This window comes from Desmodus rotundus, chromosome X (assembly GCF_022682495.2).
Source record: "Desmodus rotundus isolate HL8 chromosome X, HLdesRot8A.1, whole genome shotgun sequence".
NCBI lineage: Eukaryota > Metazoa > Chordata > Mammalia > Chiroptera > Phyllostomidae > Desmodus > Desmodus rotundus.
This window is the reverse complement of record NC_071400.1, coordinates 99,200,000-99,215,003: the sequence shown is the minus strand read 5'-3', so window position 1 is coordinate 99,215,003 and position 15,004 is coordinate 99,200,000. Positions and strand designations below refer to the sequence as shown.

The following is a 15,004-nucleotide window of genomic DNA, read 5'->3' as shown; positions in this document are numbered from 1 at the left end:
CCCTGTCCTCTTGTGGCTTCTCTCTCCTCCCGGCCGCAGGGCAGGGAAAAGCAGCGTGGGCGAGGGGCCGCCAGAACACAAGGGGTCCGCTCGCTGCTCCCGCCCTGCCCGGGCATACTGGCCCACAGGTACCGAGCCCCCAGTGGGGGCTCGCTCCCTGGGGATTCTGCACCGAAGGCCGCAGCGCGCCTGGCAGTGGTCTGCGGCACTCACCCTGGAACCGTCCCCAGGACCGGCAACCTGTGCCACGGCCCCCGTGGAGGTCTCCCGGCGTGTCTAAGCTTCCCCCACCACAGCGTCGTCCTCCTGCACCTGAGTGACTCCTACAGCTGGGCCGGGAGCTGCAGACACCCCTCTCCTGGGAGGTGCACCCGGGGCCTCCAGCCCGCCTCCAGGACCCCGAGGAAACTGGGTCACCCCCGCAGATAAATGATAATGCGGCAGGAGAAAGCATGTCTTCGTGCTCCAACGCACACCCCACTGTAGCTGGACGACAGCCCCCAGCAGCCCCGGCTGCAGCCCCCGGAACCAGCACCCGGGAGGGGGCACCAGACACACCGCAGGCGGTGCTGACGGTTATTATATCCACACAGATGCTCTTTCCCTTGGAAAGTGTTCAGGGACCGGTTTAGGGCCCAGGGCTCCCGAGAATGGAAGCGAGGGACATCCTAGGGGGCCCTGCCGCTGAGGGTGAGCCTGTGAGCAGAGCTGCCTTCGCCCGCAGAGTCGCCACCCACGCGCAGGGTTGAAGCAGCCTTCCTGCTTTTGTTCAAGTGACAGGGTCAGCACACTTCGTGTTGAGGCAGACAAGCGTTAGGGGGAGAGGGCAAAGGGAGCAACGACAGCGGACTGCCCAAGACAAGGAGCAAGCGCCCCGTCCCTCGAGGCGGGAGGCACCAGGACCCAGGAGGACCCTTGTCATCCTGACGGGAAGGCACGAGCGAGGCCTGCAGGGTCCTGCACGCCACCCCAACTACGGCACGAAGAAGAGGTGCTCTAGACGCGTGGCCTCCCAGTCAGGGCCCGAGACGCGTCCCAGCCCGTCACTAGGAATGGCACGCGGCAAATATGAAGACGGGCACACCGCGCCGGTTACTCCCCAGGATCAATGCAACTGGATCGCGGCGTGAAGTCCTTTGGGCGACCGTGCAGGAGCGCCGTCCGCTCGCTCCCTGCCTGGGGCATTATGTCCCTGCATCTAATCAGAAACACGAACGCAGTCAAGCAGGGCTCCCGGGTGCACGCGGAGGACTAGAGCTCCTTTGCAAAATCACGTGCTGGAGAGCGGCGAGGACCTGGGGCCAGGCGTGAGCGTGGCTGTCCTTCTGATGGCTGTGCCAGAGGCGAGGCGGGAGGCTGTGTGTGAGGCGGGAATGCTGGTGCGCCACAACCGGGATGTTTTGGGGAACATTCTTGTCAGGCGCCCCGCAGGCAATTTTAAACCCCAGATGCCTGCCCGGCACAGCCGAGGTTGCCACCGCTCCCGTGGCACCAGAGATCAGTGACGGCGTTAACAGAGCAGCAGCTGCCCTGACGACTCCTCAGGAGGATTCTCGTACACCTGACAGCAGAAAGTTTATTTTCAGCCGAAACGCGTGCTGGGGTGGCACCGTGGGACCTTGCAGCCACGGGCTGTGCAGCGATCACTGTTGAAATGTCTCGTCCTATGAAGTGACCGGGCACCTGGGCATCTAAGTAACGAGTAGTGTCGGGGGACATCGCCGGGGGCGGGGGAGGGTATCTCTCCGGCTCTTTCTGCTGGCATTAAATGCGCCTCCACCCGACAAACGGCGGAGCGAAGCTGAGAGCGAAGTTACAGCAGTGAAAACAGACGCCAAACCATAATCGAAGTAAACGGCCGCTGAGCAGACAGACAGAAGGGGCGGATGGATCCCCCAGCACAGCTTTCCAAGTGCACAGCGAGGAAAAGAAGCCGGGTCCCGCGGGGAACGTGAGGGCCGCCCCCATGACGACATCCTGTTTGCGAGGCTGCGCCTCCCGGTTCAGGCAGACGGGAGGGTGAAGGAGACAGGGACGTACAGCCAGACGGGAGGGTGAAGGAGGCAGGGACACGGACGGGGAGCAGAGGCCCCGCGAGCCTGCCCGGGCAGCGCTCTGCGGCAGGCTGCGTCCCGACGCCAGCTGGACAAGACTCCTCCGTGGCGCTGCGCCCTTGTGCCATTCAGGTCTCACTCCCGTCCCGCGTGCTCTAGCCCAGGAGCAGCTGCGGACCACAGACCGCTGACTAACGAACTGACCACAGGCGTGGGCGTCAGGCTCACACGCCTCAGGTCGACCGAGAGCAGAGCCCGAGGGAGCTGCAGTGACCCACGCTGGCCGGTCACTGGATTGCTCTCTCGGGACCATGAATTTTCGGACACACCGCACGGCCTATTCTTACCTTTCCCCACCCCTGCCAGCATCTCACTCCCACTATTGCTGGACCCTCGACATGAGCACAGGTGTTCCACACCTGTGTTCTCTGCTAGGTTCCTCACAGCTAGCCAGCAAACTCCAGCCCAGTCCTCTGCGGTGGGGGGAGGAAGCAAGTTTCCCCAGGAAGGGGAAACACACACAAGTGTGTGCTGTCGGTTCCCTGGGCGCGCAGACGGTGAATGTGGCCCAGCGCAGCTGCCCCTGCCCGCCATGCAGAACAGGACCCCCACGCACAGAGCAAAGGCGGTAGGGTCTCCCTAAGGAGGAGCATGGGAGGGTTCTTCCCTCCTGCATGGGGAGACGGCCCCAGGGACCCTTTCTTCGGCTCTCCCTGCTGCAAAGGTGCCGAGGCACTCTGGGGACCTACGGATGCAATCCTATGAGGTGGTAAGAGCCCACTGTCCCCGGAAAGCTCATCGGCTGCCCTCTCAACCCTCATAGGTGTTACGCGGGGTCCAACGCCAGTGTGCACGGTAAGGGAAAAGCAAGTTCACAGTTGTTCGTATGGAAAACCACACAATGACTAACAAATAACAACTCAAGCATCCACAGTCACAACTGTCAACGTCCCTTTGCTGCGCCCTGTCTGCGGATTCTTCTGGAAGTTAATGTAGGGCAGGAGCTGTTATTACATAATATTCTATTTCTGTCATCTGCTCTGTGGGTGTTCCCGTGCCTACAGAAACCCGCTGCGCTGAGGTGGGCACCAGGACGGAGTGCGCTGGGATTCCCACCACAGACGGGGCGTGACTGAGAAGAGCTGGCCCCGCACGGCAGAGTTCCTGTTCCCCCCCCCCTTAGGGGCGCACGGGGTACCCCGGGCCCCAGGCACAGCCACAGGCACTTGCAAACCGGCCTCCGTGCTGCTTATGTGGCAGGTAGGAAAGGCTGGGCGAGCAGACAGGGGCAGAGCAGGTCGCGTCCCGAGCTCCCTGAAGGTGAAGCCCTGCGTGACACGAAATCCTGCAATCCGCGTGCATTTACGGAGACGCGGCGAACTGGAATCCAGACTGCCAGTCCCGCCCCCCACGGAGCTGTCTTGTTTCCTGCTGAGTTTCTGGGAATTTGAAAATAAGCTGATTGTTCTTGGCTGAGTGTTTAAAGACCCTATGTAATGACTGTACCAGGCTCCTGGGAAACACGTTACGTTAGGACCACGTTTCACCAATACCAAAGTGCCTGCTTCTGAATAGTCTTACTATGCACCTCTGCCCGGCACTGTTCCCAGAAGCAGATGCCACAGGCTGTTCTCCAAAGCCCTGGCCTGCCCTGCCTGCCCGATACCCCCGCCCCTGCCCAGTGTGGCTGCAGAGCACTGGGAATGTGGGTACTTTCCCCCGCAACGTGCTAGCACTGTGAAACGCTCCGGTTGCCAAGACTGCAATCCAGCACCAACGGGAAGCACCTCGGGGGCCTTCTGTGCTCAATAGATGTTGACGGGCAGCACTCTGGGTACCAGGGCAGACAGCAAAACACGCCATTCAACTTCCATCCGTGCCCTTTGCCTTTTAAAGTTGCTACTGGGGAAGTTAGTGTGGTGTCACTGCTGTTAGTGCTGCTCAGGGCACGGGCCTCCTTGTCTTTGAGAGGGAAGAGCCCGCCCCTGAGCTCCCGATTTTAGTTTTGGCCAACCGGATCGCCTCCCTGAGGCAGGAGCTGATACAGTGCGAACCACAGGCCCAGATCACCTCCCCGAGGCAGGAGCTGACACAGTGCGAACCACGGGCCCTCTCCCCTCTCCCTCCCGAAGCTGGTCCTGGCTCAGAAGTAACCCCAGCCCTCTCTTCTCTTCCCCTACACGGCATGGAAAGCCAAAAGCATCAGGAGGGTCAGAGCCAACTGCTGTCTTGTGTCAACAAAAATTGAATCCCGAGATGTGTTCTGTTTGCAGGAACAAGAGCATCCTGCATTTCAAAAGACACACAGAAGCGCTCTGGTGTTCCCGTAAAAATCTCTGCTTACTTCCTCATTCCCCTCCCATGACACGAATTTCTCCTACAACATAACAATTTCCCATGAAGCGACCTGTGTTCAAGTTCACTTCCTTGAAAACCAGGTATCGGGCCCTCACTGGTGTGGCTCGGGTGCAGTGTCGTCCCGCACACGGAAAGGTCAGGGGTTTGATTCCCGGTCCGGGGACACACCTAGGTTTCAGGGACCTCCCTGGTCGGTCGTGTATGGGAGGCTACCAGCCGATGTATGTCTCTCTCTCACATTGATGCCTCTCTATTTTTATCTCAAATCAATTAAACAAATTTTTAAAATTAAAAAAAGAAAAGACAACCAGGTATGAAGTATCGAGGCTACATGAACGAGAACTTCCTGGGGAAATGTATCCAAAATCCCCAAAAGCAGACCTTCTGCAAAAGAACGCACTATGAACTGGTGGTACATGGTCACACCAACCACAGATGGCTTCAGGGACACACGTAAGAACTGGAGCAGGCACAATTGGGCAGATGAAGTGAGCTAAACCAGCACATTCCAAAGCGTAGGGCTTTATACATTTGGGAGAGAGAGAGAGAATAAATAAAGGTAAATTTCTCAAGATTTGGATAAAGACTAGCCAGGGCAGGAAAGGAGAAAAAGGGCAGGGGATGGCCAGTGGGGAAGAGGGGGGTCTTGTCTTCCCAAATGCCACCGATTCTTGGTGTCCAGGCAATAGCTACACCGCTCGACTTGTCTGCCCTAGCAAAGGGGAGGCCCTGGCTGGTCACTACCTGCAGGCAGGGCCACAGAAGTCCCACTGCATCGCTTCAGGGAACAGCTATGGCATCTCAAGTCCCGAGCAAGCATCAGGCTCATTCAGAGGTTTAACAAATTTAATTTTAATGAGACATCTCGGTGTGCATTAAAATGCATGAGACTTTAGGTTCTCGGGACCTTTCATTAGAGGCGAAGGCATGTGACAGTGTAACCGCTGGACCACCTGAGCAGGGAAATTCGTGTCCACCGACTGTCCTTGCAAATCTCAGAAGCTTTGTGAAATCGAGTCACGTCAGAATTCGGGGCTGCCTGCTCTGTTCTCTCCGACTCCTGACCTCTCTAGGGATTTTTCTTTTTTCCTTTAGGAATTCATCATTTCTCTCTGTGGGTGCATGAATAAAGAGGCTGTTGTATTTGTGTGCCTTTAAGAACATCAGTCTCCTTACTACTGAACCACCGGGCCATGCAATCAGCGGGGACAAGGTCGTGCTGGCCACGAAAGATGAGACCGTCCCTTCTATTTTGCAGCAGACCATCTGGACTCCTTTCTTGGCTCTGCTGCTCGTTAGCTGTGTGACCTTGGGCGGGTCACTTTCCCCCTGTGACTCAAGGTGCTTTGGGTTTGAATTAGTCAATGCGAGCATTTCCTCCGGCATTCCCGGACTCTGTGAGAGGAAGGAATCGCCTATGCACACCTCCAGCAGGTCAGTCCTCTACATAAAATATGCATGCCTCCTTCAAGTCCTAGCAAGCCTTCTGGAGGCTACAGGGTCAGGCTTGGGGTAGCACTCTCTGGGGGTTCTCTTTATACACTGAGCGTTTTCTTTGAATCTGCTTTGAAGGCTCCTTGGCTGGTGACCGTAGGACCCATGCCAACCGTCTAGGGGGCTGTTTAGTTTACAGACAGGACCGAAAAGTCTCTCAAATGCGTACGTAACTCAGCGTGCATCTCACGCTTCCAGACTCTGGGGCGCAGATGCGCATTCCGAGCGGGCAGCTGTGCGCGGGGGCTCCCTGGTGATGCCCAGCTGCGCGGTCACTCTGACACTTGGGGGTGGCTATGTGGGGCGGTTCTGGGCATTGTGAAGCGGGAGGCGCTGCAGCAGCAGCAGCAGCAGCAGCATCCGCGCAGGCCTCCACCCCCCGGATGACAGCACCCCCCAACCCCCACTCCAGCAAGGGCACTCCAAATGCCTTCCAGACCTTGCCAGATGTCCCCAAACCGGCGGGCTGAGCACAGCGGCCCTGGAAGACGCCCTGTTCGAGGGAAGGTGCGTGCACCTCTTTGGCGCCCGCGCCTGCAGCCCCGGGGGCGGGCGGGCAGGCGGGCAGGCAGCCTGGAGGTCCCTCCAGGCCCCTGGGCAGACGGGGAAACTGAGGCCGGGCGGCGCGCGCGCGCCCCCGCAGCCCTCGCGGCCTGATGCAAACTCTTCCCCGCCCCCCGCGCGGGGGTCCCCCGAGCGCCGCGCCCTCCTGCGCCGTAACCCACGCGCGGCGCGGTCACCGGAAGTGAGTGCCCCGGGCGGCGTCGGCGCCTCGGCCCCGCGCGCGGCCGGCCTGACGTGGCCCCGCCGCCGGCCTCGGGGTGCCGGGTATGGCTCTGCCGCGGCCTCCGGCCTCGAGAGCCCGCGCTCCCTTCCCGCGCCTTCCCCGGACAGCCCTCGCGGGATGCGGCCGCAGGCTACCCACCCAGAAGGAGGCCGTCCATGTCAAAGAGTAGGTGGGTGACAGGCCGCGGTACATGCAAGGGCGCCGCCATTGTGTCGCCGTTCCCGGGCGGGTGGGGGTGGGGCGGAGGCGCGCGCGCGCGCGCCCGTCCGCCCGCCCCAACGGGCCGCGCCTCGAGACGCTCTGCGCATGCACCGCCCGCGGCCTTCTCGCGCTCGTGCCCCGAGCCGGTCCCGCGCGTGCGCGCTCTAAGCCCCCTGGTTTACCCCACTTCCAAGCCACTGCGCACGCGCCTCCTGGGCCCCCTCGGGCCGCGCATCCAGAAGTGGGCCGTGCACGCGCCCCTTGGACCTCTTCGGACGCGCGCCCTTCGGCGCTCCCGCACGCGCGCTCCCCGCGCACGCGCACCTTGGCTTTTCACGTGTGAGCCGTGGCCACGACAAGTTTGTCCCCCTGCACCCCGATCCTTTTACACCCGCACGCGGGCCGGGATGCTCATTCATGGCACCGACTTCCCAGGGTCGGGGCAGCGTGCGCGGCTGAAATTTAGAAAGGCCGTGCTGTGCGGAAGGAGGGAAAGCCTGCAGGGACTGGACGCGGGTGGTGTTGGAGGGAGAGGTGCAGAGATGCTCGGGCTGGCTTTGCAGCGAGCCGCAGGGTACTCGGTCACGGGAGCCCCCGCTGGGCTCGGCTGGGTCCGGGCGCATGCGCAGGGCAGTGCGGGTCTGCAGCCTTGGCAGCGGCAGCTCCAGCGCGCCTCCGGAGTATCCTGGCTGGTATGTTGGCCCCAGGCAAACCCCCAAGGCCGGAATCTGATAGGAAAGACACATAATAAGAATTTTTTTCAATGCCTTTCCTCCTTTGCCTTCTTCTGAGCTATCAGCCTTTGCTTGCGCTGAGTTTTCTTCCTTTTCCAACCTTGGCGAATGCAACCTGGAAAGCATTTTTGCCCCACTCTCGGGGATACATTTTTGTCCGAGTTTCTACTCCTGTTCGTTGCACGTGCACGTTGAAGCATCAGGATAGGAGCTTGCAAGAAGCAGAGGTGAGAAAGCTCCAGAGACTTTAAAATGTGAGTGGGTGTTGCTGGTGACGCACAGCCTGTGTACACTGGATTCAGCAAGCTCCTCAACGACACAGGGCAGAGGAACCTCTGTGCCTCAGTTTCCTCGTGTGTAAAATGGGATGTTAAATGAGAAGAGGCGTGCCAAGCTCCGTACTACCAACCGTGCACATCCAATTAATTTATATCTTTGTATGGAGTTGTTCTTGTGAAGAGACTGTCCCCCATTTGATCCAAACGTGATTCTCCAGTGAGAAGTGGGAACCCCATAGAAGGAAATTAATCAGCTGGTTAGGGGTTGTGACCCAGAATGCCCTAGGCTGTGGCCCGAAGGACCATGAAGTGGGTGGGCAAACAAGAGGCATGTCTCGCCTCCCAGTTGTGCAGGCCAGAAGTCCCAGAACAACTTGTCAGCCCCGTTCATTTCCTGTGAGGCCTCTTTCCTTGGCTTGTACACGGCCTTCTCGCCCCCGGATCTCTTTATGGGCTTCTTCCTACGTGTCCGTTTCTGTGCCCAAATTTACCCTTTGGAGACGGACAGCAGGCATAACGGGTTACCACCCACCCCGAGGAGCAAATTTCCGGCTGATTACCTAGGTGGAGATTGTATCTTCAAGTAAGATCACATTCTAAAGTCCGGGCAGTTTGAATGCAGCCTGCCTCTTAGGGGGACACAATTCCCGCCCCCCCTCCGCCCCGTGACAGATGCTTTCCACGGATGCGGGTGGAGTGCCCACAGGGCCCCGGTGCCCACCTGCTGGATGGAGCCTTTGGAACTTTGGTGCCCGGTTTCTTTCCATTGTCTGGACACCCATAGATCTACAAACCAGAGAGCTGTTTTTCTGCTCACGGTAACAACGTTACATTTCTGTTGGTTCCTGAGAGAAAAGGAGTGTTTTGAAAAGGGATACGCACCCGGCCGGGATGAAGAATTCGAAACTGGGCAACGAGCAGCTGCGAGAGTGGATGCATAGGTGGTACCAGGAAGGAGCTTAGGAGTGGCCTGGGTTGTGAACTCACCTAGAGATGGGGTGAAAAGCTACACAAACACAGAGTTTCGGGTGAAGGAGGGGTCAGGCGTGCCAGGGCAGAGATCCTTGATGAGGTTCCCCTTCGCCCTGTTCTAGCCCCTGTAGCTCTGGCTGTTGGAGGAGAATCCATTTCGTTTGCTAACAAACAGGAACCAAAGTGCCGGTGAGGACTTCCGCTTTCTCTCTCTGGGGCCGAACTGCCGAAACCTCGGGGCCACTGGGGAGGAGATGCGGTCGGAACCCGTGTACCAACGGGTGAAGACGTGGCTCCCTGTTTAAGTCCCTCTCCACAGTCTTCAGAGGCTGCGGGACCCCCTCACTGAAGCAACACCAAGGCCTCTTTGCCACAAGCCAGCCCGGAAAGCAATGAAATGGTGTTCTCTCTAGTGGGTTCTCAGCCGCTGACGAGATGCTTTTTAGCTTTTTTGTTACTCTGACAGCAGTGGGCAGCTTCAATGAAGAGACGGGACAGATTTCCTTCCACAAACCACAAATCCTTTTTATTTATTTATTTACTTCTTAGAGTCCTCACCCAAGGATGTGTGTTCATTCATTTTAGAGGCAGAGGGAGGAAAAGCGAGCGCAAGAGAGAAACACTGTTCCGTTGCCTCCCACACGCGCCCCCGACCAGGAATCCGACCCTCAGCCTGCATGTGCTTTTCACCTGGAATCAAACCCGCAACCTTTCTGGGTACGGGATGACGCTCCCAGCGTCCGAGCCACCCAGCCGGGAGGGCTGTCCCAATTTACTTTTGCAAAGCTGTTTTCCCCGAGGGGCCACCGCTGACTTTCCTTGACAACATTAGGTGCCACGGCGAAGATCCAGTGACCTGATGCATGGTGGCCTGCAAAGCGCACTTGGGGCTGAGAAAAACACGGTAATTTCTCACCAACGTATAAACGCAAACACGACACTTACTGGAAGAGAAAAAAGGGTAGATTTAGATATATACCAATAGAGAACAAGGGAGGGCCCCCCCTAAAATGGAATTGTCTTCTGGAGGGCAGGGCCCTTGTAGTACAGGCTTCCCGTGCCGAGTGTTCTAGGAGCCCGTCTGTATCCGTGCGCCAGCTGGCATTGTTGTGAGAGGCTGAGTTTGTCTCCAATAAATTTTTTTTTGAAGCCTTTGAAGGTGTTTGCCCATTTCATGATGGGCGGTTTACGAGCACACCTGTGCACACTGAGCTGAGTGGGCAGCACTGTTTGACCAGAAACGGTAGGACCCCCGCGCCCCACCCTCCCTGTTCACCTGATCCCGCCCCGAGCCTTTTTGTTGTTTGTGTCTCGGGATGAAAAAAGTCCTCCAAGGGAAACGTTTTGCCAATGTGGAAAAGGTGAAACAAAATAACCACAGAAGCACTAAAAAGCATCAGAACGGACAACTTCAAAAACCGTTTTCAGCAGTGGAAAAAATGTGTTGATAGCTGTATCGGCGAGGCCTTTGGAGGTGACTGACGTTTAAACGTGGGAGAATAAAAAGCACAATTTTTTACAAATAAGTCCCAGGGGCTTTTCTTTGGCGGAGGGGGCCCGCCGCATATACGCCGCTGTGTGTACAGCCTCAGCTTCTTTCAACTTTCCCGTCGTTCGCTCTCTCGGCGCTTCCGCCTGTGTGTTTGCTTTACGTGCTGCCTTGGGAGAGGAGCCGCAGCTCCGGTTATGTTTGGAGGCAGGCCCGGCTGTGCCGTTCGCCCCGGGCAGCCCTCCTTCCCTTTCCCTGCCTTCTCTTTCTGTCTTCCTCTCCGTCCCTCTCTCTTCCTTTCTTCTCTCTCACCCTCTTCTGTTTGGGGTCTGGCTAAATCCCCTGGCGTAGCCAACATCCCTGGCCCAGCGGAAAGGCGTGGGTGCCAGGAGGAGTCCCCCACAGGCTGCACGGGGCTCCCGGCAGTTCTCAGAGTGCTTGTGCCAGCCAGGTGCCGAGAGGCCAGTTTGGACAGCGATGGGTTGTTTGGTTAGAACTGGCGTCTTGTTTCAGGATAGCTACAGTAGTGTGGCCACCGGCCCTCCCGTGACAAGGAGGGCACACTACTTTGTCAACAACCGCCATTTCCCTATCCCTGGGCCCGGCACGGCGCGACGCAATTATTCTTGTTATAATTATTCCTGTTACATAAACGAGGACAGGAGGCTGAGAGGAAGCAGCTCATTGCCTCAGGCCACACACCTGACAGGGAGCAGGAGGCGCAGGCATGGGCCGGCTGCCTCCTCCCGGAGAAGCAGCAAGCACAGCTGCCTGTTTGCACATTTTCCTCTGTGTTTTCCAACGCCTTGTCCTGCGGGAAAGCCGCCCCAACCCAAACCCTGGTAGGTAGTGAAGGTGAAAATCAAATACATTCCTGATTGTACCGAAAAGGGAGGGGGGAGATCTGCTCTGGAGACCATCAGCAAAAAGAAAAAAAAAAAAAACAAAAACCAACGAGAACAAATCAAATGTTCTTCTGCAGTGTGGATGTAAATAATGCTGCCAGGCCAGAGGGCAGCAAGCAGACTCACTGCCTTAGGCAACCGGCCGGTGGGAGCGGCTGTGTGGCCGCCTCCTCTTCCTCCGTGTGATAACCTAAGGCAGGAAAGGATGGCCCATCCCTGTCCCTCCTTCATCCACAAGCAATGTGTCCACAAGCCCCTGGTACACAGTTAAAACTGCCATCCCGCGGTCCCCGTTCCCCATTGCTTACTTGTTTTTATTTCTAACGCAGCATTTCCCAAACACGCCACCACCCGTGTATCGTGAAGAGAAAGTAAGATCTGTTACCTTCCCATTGGGTGGGTTCCTCCCAGCGAGGTTTTCGACGTGGCGGACATGCAGGACGGCTGGGGTCCCCTGGGACTCCCAGATGGAGCCGCTAGGGCCGGGGACCAGCAAGCAAGGCCCTGCGGCTCCGACGTGTTGGGATTGTAGCGTAAATTCACCCAGCAAACTGTACAGAATGGGAATGTGAGGGACCGCCAGTAGGGAAGACGAAGAGGAACGGGATGTGTGTATCTACATGTACATCCATAGAGACGCACATACACTGGGAGTGTAGAATAGTCGTGTGTGTCGTTTAAAGAAACATGAGGAAATGTGTTCATGGACCACTTACTAAATGTAGCGTATACCCACATGAACGTGGCGTGCGTGAGAAATAGCCTGTGTGCGTGGTTTGGAGAAACTAAAGAGGAGCCCTGGCTGGTGGGGCTCATGGATTGAGCACTGACCTGTGAACCAAAGGGTCCCCGGTTTGATTCCCAGTCAGGGCACGTGCCTGGGTTGCAGGTCAGGTCCCCAGTAGGGGGCACACAAGAGTCAACCACACATGGATGTTTCTCTCCCACTCTCCTTCCCTTCTCCTCTGTCTAAAAACAAATCAATAAAAGAACATTAAGAGGAGAGGTCATTGTACACAATTTAAACACATTTAATTGAAATACGTACACATATCATCTATGTAAACATGTGTGCAGCTGTGAGCAACTTAAAAGGAAAGCTCATTTTGTATAAACATTTAATTGACGTATATACACGTGTCATATGTAAATTGACATGCATGTAACTTTAAGAAGCTTAAGATGAAAGGTCTTCATGTAGTGTAAGTATTTATATACAATGTATACATGTGATGTGTGTGTATGTGTGTACATAATTGCAGGGGTTTGAGAGCCAAACAATAGGTTAAGCGAAGTAGATGAGACAGGTGGAATGAACGCGTTCTGTTCTCTTGTGGGTACGTTTCCCTCCAGGGTGGGCAGCTGGGATACTACTGTATGAAAAATAACATGGAAGGAGCATGTATTCCAACGCCACCTCCTAGGGCCCTTGAAACCGCTCCAAACGCACCTTACAGGCCACCGACTCCCAGGACCGCCACCTCCTGGAATGAGCCAGTTGCCACGGAAAGGGAGTGACGTGCTGGGGCTTTGCTCGGGAGTTCGTAGTAAAGGTCTCACGTCCAATCCCAGACGGCGGCGTGTCCGGGGGAAGGCCGTGATTAGCCCTGGAAACAATGCCAAATACACACTCAGAATGCTCCGCCGTCCTCTGTCGGTGGGCCCCCGTCCCCGGGCTGGGGCTGGGGCCGGGGCTGGGGGAGTCTCGGGCCCTTGTTTGTTGATTCAAGGCCCGGATGACGTGATGAGCAAGCATCAGACTTCACGTTCAGTCTGGGAGAATGAGTCTCCGCTTGCTAATCCCAGAAGGGCTGCTTCCTGCCCTCGTGCCGGGGGCCTCTAGAATTTTCCAGCAGCAGCCTCTCCATCGGGGTTTCCCCTCTGGAGACTCTGCAGTGCGGAGGGACACCCACTTTTAGCTCGAGGGCCCCCGGTGACGCCCGTGATGGTCAGCTCCATCATCCTGTGACATCAGCCAGGTGGTGCCCTGGAAAACTTCCTGAACCACCTACACGGACTCAGAAAACAAAGCCCCTGCTTTTGATGACCTCAGAGCGCGGCGGCCCACGGAGTTCCATTAGGTGGCATCTGTTGTCTCCTCTCCTCTAAGATTTGCCAAAGAGGGACATCTATGCAGGGGCCAGGCAGGCTGCCCCAGGCCCTCACCTCGGATGGATAACCTTGCCTGCACCTGCAGCAGACAAGGCCGGCGCCCCAGGCACTGAGGTGCTTTGCGAGGTGTCGCAGCCCGCCCAGTGGCAGTCTGGGGACTGAGTTCCCGTCCCGGCTGCAGAGGCCTGTGTCCCTCACTGAGCTGCATCCTCGGGGGACTGTTGATGATACAGGGGTACGCAGTGCAAGGTGCCGGCTTCCCCGCGAGTGAAGCCCTGGGGCAGCCTTGGGTGCAGGCAGCTGGGTGCTGTGTGCTGTGCAGCCCCCCCGAGCTGGGGTAGGAGGTTGGTCGTCTGGTCAAGAGCTTTCTGAGGCCTTGGCATCCTGAGCCCACCCAGTGAAGAGCCTTCAGCAACAGGCCTCAGAGAGGCCGAGGTCAGATTCTGAGAAGACCGGGGCGTCCTGGGACCACTGACAACGGGCGTCTGCAGGTCTGGGCTGCACCCCAGAGTCACTGCCACACAGACACACCACCGATGACCTTGGGGACCGACGGGCAACGACAGGGCGGACCGGCTTGCTGCCATTGGCCTTTCGCTCAGCAAGACCTTGAGGAGGACGAGGAGGCGGGGGTTCTGACGGGAGATGCTTCGATGGAGCAGGGCCATTTCCCTGGTCTCAGGAGGAGCCGATGGGGTGGAATCGAGGGAGGCAGCTCTCAGGAACATGTGAAGGTGCCCTTCAGGGCCACCTCAGCCTCTGACGGAGGGACAGCCTGCCTGAAGCAGAACTTGCCGCTGCTTCTGCCTCCTGCTGCACGGTGGGGGCGTGAAAAAGCCGGAAGCCGCCCCCTCCGCATGCCCTTCCTTCCAGGACCACCAAAAGCACACCTTGGCTGGGGTGACGCCCCCCGGCATGAAACGCACAGAGCTTTGGTGGCACGCTAGGCGTTCCCGTTGAAGCTTTAGAGCGGGCTGTGCACAGGGCGCCCCGAGTACGCTGGGGTCTTGCTCACCGGCTGCTGTAAAACAGCCTTGCAATGCACGCTCTGTCCAGAGACCCCGGGACGGCAAACCTCGTCTTTCGGTGCCACTCTGCTCGTCTCCTTCATCGCAGTCATTTTTTCAGACTCCACTGCACCGTCACCCCGGGCGCCCACTAACGTGTAAACTATGTCAGCAACGACGGGACGTGTTAATTAGTGGAGTGCCTCCCAAGAGCCAGAGGCACTGCACGCACAACCATTACCAACAAGCCGTGTGTTATTTATAGAAGTGGGTTCGTGGAAACCAAGATGCAGAGTTCGGATTTTTTGGGTTTTGGGGGGTTTTTCTTTTCCCCTCCCCCTAAACAGAGCCACAGGAATGGTGTTCGGGAGGACGTCAAAGGAGGCCCCGGAAGCTGCCTTCCCGGGCTGTGGTATCCGCAGGGTGTGGGAGCGGACTCCCTGCTCATTTCGTCACCCGGCGCCCAGAGTGGGAGGCCGGCCTGCCTGCCACCCACCCGGCCGACGGGCGGCCTTGCTCACGGCCCGGCCCTGGCTGTTGACACAGAATGAATTCCTTGGGGCTCCGTGTGCCGGGGAGGTGGGCGGACTCCCATCCCGAGCTCCTGTGCCCC

The 15,004-nt window shown here is 57.7% G+C and overlaps 2 protein-coding genes across 8 annotated transcripts in view; one reads left to right on the top strand and one right to left on the bottom strand.

Moving 5' to 3' along the window:
• Positions 1 to 6,951, bottom strand: part of PUDP (pseudouridine-5'-phosphatase) — a 208,348-nt gene extending 201,397 nt beyond the window's left edge. For all 3 annotated transcript variants that reach the window (XR_008425977.2, XR_011650802.1, XM_053917009.2), the window contains exon 1: positions 6,832 to 6,951. Coding sequence is in view for 1 of the 3 variants with exons in the window: in XM_053917009.2 (XP_053772984.1) it covers positions 6,832 to 6,901 (70 nt within the window). In the remaining 2 variants the exon portion in view is untranslated. The remainder of the gene's footprint in view (positions 1 to 6,831) is intronic.
• LOC139440241 (steryl-sulfatase-like) overlaps positions 1 to 15,004 on the top strand; it is a 113,574-nt gene that overhangs the window by 5,652 nt on the left and 92,918 nt on the right. Inside the window, exon 1 of one of the 5 annotated variants that reach the window (XM_071220343.1) lies at positions 5,652 to 5,846. The exons of 1 other annotated variant lie outside the window; for it this stretch is intronic. The gene's annotated coding sequence lies outside the window, so the exon portion shown is untranslated. Of the gene's footprint in view, positions 1 to 5,651; positions 5,847 to 6,289; positions 6,414 to 6,689; positions 6,863 to 7,508; positions 7,587 to 15,004 lie in introns of those variants that run through there. 3 more of the 5 variants (XM_071220338.1, XM_071220340.1, XM_071220342.1) reach the window with 3 other exon arrangements.